The sequence below is a fragment of the Octopus bimaculoides genome, chromosome 7 (assembly GCF_001194135.2).
Source record: "Octopus bimaculoides isolate UCB-OBI-ISO-001 chromosome 7, ASM119413v2, whole genome shotgun sequence".
NCBI classification, from domain to species: domain Eukaryota; kingdom Metazoa; phylum Mollusca; class Cephalopoda; order Octopoda; family Octopodidae; genus Octopus; species Octopus bimaculoides.
Genome location: NC_068987.1, coordinates 40,103,507 through 40,108,732, shown reverse-complemented (window position 1 = coordinate 40,108,732; position 5,226 = coordinate 40,103,507). Strand labels below are relative to the sequence as shown.

General features: G+C 36.4%; 1 protein-coding gene across 2 annotated transcripts in view; it reads left to right on the top strand.

Annotated features, from left to right (window-relative positions):
- LOC106877496 (zinc finger protein 845) overlaps nucleotides 1-3,426 on the top strand; it is a 13,256-nt gene extending 9,830 nt beyond the window's left edge. For both annotated transcript variants that reach the window (XM_014926418.2, XM_014926420.2), the window contains one exon: nucleotides 573-3,426. In XM_014926418.2, the coding sequence (XP_014781904.1) occupies nucleotides 1,285-2,886 (1,602 nt within the window). In that variant the 5' untranslated portion in view covers nucleotides 573-1,284 and the 3' untranslated portion in view covers nucleotides 2,887-3,426. The remainder of the gene's footprint in view (nucleotides 1-572) is intronic.
- Nucleotides 3,427-5,226: the final 1,800 nt, after the last annotated feature.

Below are 5,226 nucleotides of genomic sequence, written 5' to 3'. Positions count from 1 at the left end.
AATTTTAATTTTAATTTTATGAGAGGTTATATGCAGCAGAATTCCACCGAATAACCTTTCCTGATTAGAAGCAGGGGTGAGGACATGTTTGTTTTATAAATTATATAAAGCTTTTGTTTTTTCTACATCCAAAAGTGTTACTGCTTAATATTTAACATTGACAATTCCAGAAAATTTGAGCATTTTGTTGGTTTTGGTTTTGTTTTTACCAAAATTACATAATGATAGTCTGAAAGTCTTCTGTAAATTAATGAGATAAGGCCAACATCAATAATAATTCAGTGAACTAAGATATTGAAAGAGATAAGATAATATCACAAGGTTTTACAGTTGTCTAAAATTTAGTCAAATGAGAATGAAAAATTACAATACTCAGGAGGTAAGTCTACATTTTCCTGACGAATTTCACTCAATTCTCATTCATTTCCACTACATGTCCATACTATTGAGGTTTGGTTTTGTAGATATTTTCCATTTCTTTCTTACTTACCTAACTTTTCATACTGGATCAATTTTATACTTACCAATAACTCACGTTAACATTTGTTTTTTATATTTTATACTTGTTTCAGAATATCTGGTGACATTGAGATGGAAATTTATCACCCCAAGATGCCACAGTGAATTTATGAAATGATCAAGAACATATGTGATGCTGTTTTTAAAACCTTGACTGAATGACTGTGAAATATTTCCAATAAATGGAAAGATTTCCTACCTTTGCTGGAGATAAATTGTATGACTTGAGGAATGTTCTATAAATATTCAGTCGGATTGCATCTGAGGCAAAATGGTCTTTGGATATTCTTGGGTGGTTTGTTCATATCCTGCTGTTGGCATTTCATTGTGTGAATAATTAGAGAACCAGTATTAGGTATTCGTGATATATTTCATGTCCCAGGTTGTAATTTATGTCTGTCCTCTTATCACACTAGAAACAACACCTAGTCACATCTCCTTTACTAACATGGAAGAGCCTAATGTATTTGTTTTTGAAGTTTCGTTTATAAAGTTTGATAGCTAGAGATTATTTACTCTTCATTTGCTTTCTGATTTTTAATTACAATATTAAACCCAGCAGAGGAATCTAGCTTGTGTTTCCTTATAGCTGCACCAACACCAAATGTTGCCAATATTTTACAAATTCTCTTTGCAAGTTTTACTTTTTAAGAAAATAGGATTTGATACTTGTCATTTGTTAGAAATTTTCAATGAATATTAATCTTAAAAGCAAACCAACAAACAAGGCATTTCTAGTATATTTTATAGAATACAGTGGAAATTATGGCAAATAAGCTATGTAAAAGCCATGTTCACAGAGAAACTAAATATAAGAATAAAGATTTATTTCATGACACCCTGAGAGATTCAAAAGAGAGACCATATCCATGTGGTATCTGTGGGAAGATGTTCATAAAAAGCAGTCACCTTACTGAACACAAACGTACTCACACTGGAGAGAAACCATACTGCTGTGACATTTGTGCAAAGACATTTGCAAGAGTTAGTAATTTAATTCAACATAAACTAATTCACACAGGCTCAAAGCCTTATCCTTGTGAAATCTGTGGTAAAAGATTTACTACAAATAGTTCATTGAACTCTCATAGACGTATTCACACAGGAGAGAGACCATACCACTGTGATATCTGTGGTAAAACTTTCACATCAAATAGTACACTGTATTCTCATAAACGTATTCACACTGGTGAAGAACCATTTCGTTGTGATATCTGTGGCAAAACATTCTCTGCAAGTGGAAATTTAACAGCTCATAAACGTACTCATACTGGAGAGAAACCATGTTCTTGTGATATTTGTGGCAAGAAATTCACTTGCAATGGTGAACTAGCTCGTCACAAACGAAAACACACTGGAGACAAGCCATATCATTGTGATATCTGTAACAGAAAATTCTCTCAGAGTAGTAATTTATATAGTCATAAAAGGATACACACAGGTGACAGGCCATACCACTGTAATATATGTGGTAAAACATTCTCTGTAAGTGGTAGTTTATCTCGCCATAAACGTATCCACACTGGTGACAGGCCCTACTACTGTGATATCTGTGGTAAAGCATTCACCGCAAGTGGTAGCTTATCTAGTCATAAACGTATTCACACTGGAGAGAAACCATACCATTGTGATGTTTGTGGGGAAACATTCTCTCGAAAGAATGCATTAACATGTCACCAACACCTCCATACAGGTAAGAAACCACATTGCTGTGATATCTGTGGTAAAACATTCTCTCTTACTAATCAGTTAACTCGTCACAAACAAACCCATGAAGGAAGGGGTGCATATCACTGTGATATCTGTGGCAAAACATTTTCAATGAATGCTCATTTATCTCGTCACAGTCGCGTTCACACTGGAGAGAAACCATATCACTGTGATATTTGTGGTAAAACATTTGCTCAGAATGGTGAGTTATCCAGCCACATACGTGTACACACAGGAGACAGACCATACCACTGCGATATTTGTGGTAAAACATTCTCTAAGAGTGGTAGTTTAATTTGTCACAAACGTATTCATACAGGAGAAAAACCATACCATTGTGATATCTGCAATAAAGCATTTTCCATAAGTAGTGAACTATCTTGTCATAAACGTATTCACACAGGAGATAGACCATATCACTGTGATGTTTGTGGTAAAACATTCTCTCAGAGAGGTAATCTATCTTGTCATAAACGTGTACACACAGGAGATAGACCATACCAATGCAATGTTTGTGGTAAAACATTCTCTCAGAATGTTCACTTATCTAGTCATAAATGGAAACACACTCGTGATAGACCATACCATTGTGATATCTGTGGAAAATCATTTTCTCAAAAAGGTAATTTAACTACTCACACACAAATGCATACCTGAAGACAAACTTTACTGCAAAGATATATGTCATAAAATACCTTCAGTAATAACACTGTCTGACAGATTGCTTATGGAGAACATTCTTGCCATTTCAGTTGTGTTTTCAAGGCAACCACTTGGTTTTTCATAAATGAAACAGCTAAGTCTTCTAGCTATAAAGTGCAAAGAAGTTTGTGAGTAGATTGACACCTTTTATGTTCTGATCTCTTTTCTTTCCATGGGAACATTACTAGACAAGACCATTGCCACAAATATAGAAAAACCAGATGAAAGTTCGTTATTAAGCTGTCATCTTGTTCTTTTTAATTCGTATCTGTATATTACAGGAACAAGTTTCCCGACAATGATTCTTGAGAAGTGCTTATAAATATTTTCAAGATGAGATTTGTAAATCAATGCTTTTACTTTAAACATAATTTTAATCTCATCATCCAAATGATTTCTTTATGTGAACTATTGCATTTGTTATTATTAAAGTTAAATCATTGAAATAGAGTTATCTCTTTCAAACAAAAATCAAATAAAGCTGTGAAATATCAATTTGAGTTGACTTCTAAAATATTTCATCGTTTCTATTGTATATTCTTTGTTTGGTTTTTCTTTATCTGAAGTTCTAACTAAAATTGTATAAGGTATTCCATCTGTCTTGCGTGCTTCCTGTGTATGTGAGGCTAGACATCAGGTCTATCTAGCTAGAGTAGAAGCAGCAAAGAATAGGTTTGTCTGTGTCCTACTGTGTGAAGATCAGAGACTTGAAGTGTTCCAGATTGCTAGACAGTGTGTGCTGATAGATAATGATATGCTTGCACTTAGTGATATGGATAAGAAAGAGGCATGGAAAAGTTACAATGTGAGACTGTTGAATGTAGAGAATGAATGGTATAAAGGGAGTCTCCCTCATGTTAACCCAACAGAGGGACTGGCTATCCTAGTGGACAGCAGTATGATAGATAAGGCAATTAAAACATGAAAACCAGGAAAGCCCCTGGTCCGTCTAGAATCACAGCTGAGATGCTCAAAATATCCGGTATGGTAGGATATGGGCTAGTCACCTGCATAATCAGATCATTCAGAAAGATGTAATATCCAGTGACTGGCATAGCAGTGTAATTGTTAGCTGCTACAAGGGTAAGGGTGATTCTTTTGATAGAATCAATTATAGAGGCATCAAACTCCAGGACCAGGTGATGAAAATTACTAAAAGTGGTATAGCCCAATTAACTAGGAGCAGAATTAGGCTAGCCGAAATGCAGTTCGGCTTTGTCCAGCAAAGAAGCACTACTGATGCTATTTTCACAGTCAGGCAACTGCAAGAGAAGTATTTAGCTAAGAATAAACATTATACTTGGCATTCGTTGATCTAGAGAAAGCCTTCAATAAAGTGCCCCACTGGGTGATATGGTGGGCTCTGAGGAGGCTAAGGACAGATGAGCAGCTGGTGAAAGCTGTACACACCATGTACAAAGATGCTTTCAGTAATGCGAGAGTTAACCACAAGTACAGTAAAGAATTTTGTGTACAGGTAGGGGTTCATTTAGGTTCAGTCCTTAGTCCCCTCCTTTTCATCACTGTCCTCCAGGCCATAATGTAGGAATTCAAGACCAGCAGCACTTGGGAACTGCTGATGATCTTGCCCTCATGGCAGAGTCTATATCAGAGCTAGATGAGAAATTGTAGGTGTGGAAGCAAAATCTCGAATCGAAGGGCCTTAAGGTTAACTTAGCAAAGACTAAGGTGCTACTAAGTAGGAAAACTGACAGGACACTACCCATCTCAGGTAGGTGGCCCTGTTCAATTTGTAGGAAAGGTGTAGGCAAGAACTCCATACAGTGTACCCAGTGTAAGCTATGGACACACAAGAGGTGCAGTGGATTAATAAGGTTATCAGAGAGGATAGTTTTCATATGTGGAAGATGCACAGGATCCATGAAAACTTTAGAGACTCAGGAAATTGATTCTCTCAAATGCTCTGGTGGCTCACTAGAGCTAGTAGATAATTTCTGCTACCTAGGGGACCAAATTAGTATTGGTGATGATGCACAGAGAGTGTGATAACTAGAATAGGTTGGAGGAAATTCAGATAGTTGTTACCTCTGCTGGCCACAAGAGGTTTCTTTTCTGAGTGAAAGGAAGATTGCATGATGCATATATATGGACAGCAATTCTACATGGTAGTGAGACATGGGCCCTGAATGTAGTGGACTAAGTGTACATGTTCAGCAGAGTGCTAGTGTTTCGAGAGAGGAGTTAGGTATAAGAGGAATTAGTTGCTGTGCTGATTTGATCATGTGATGCAGATGGATGCAGATGGATGCAGATGGATGCAGATGGATGCAGATG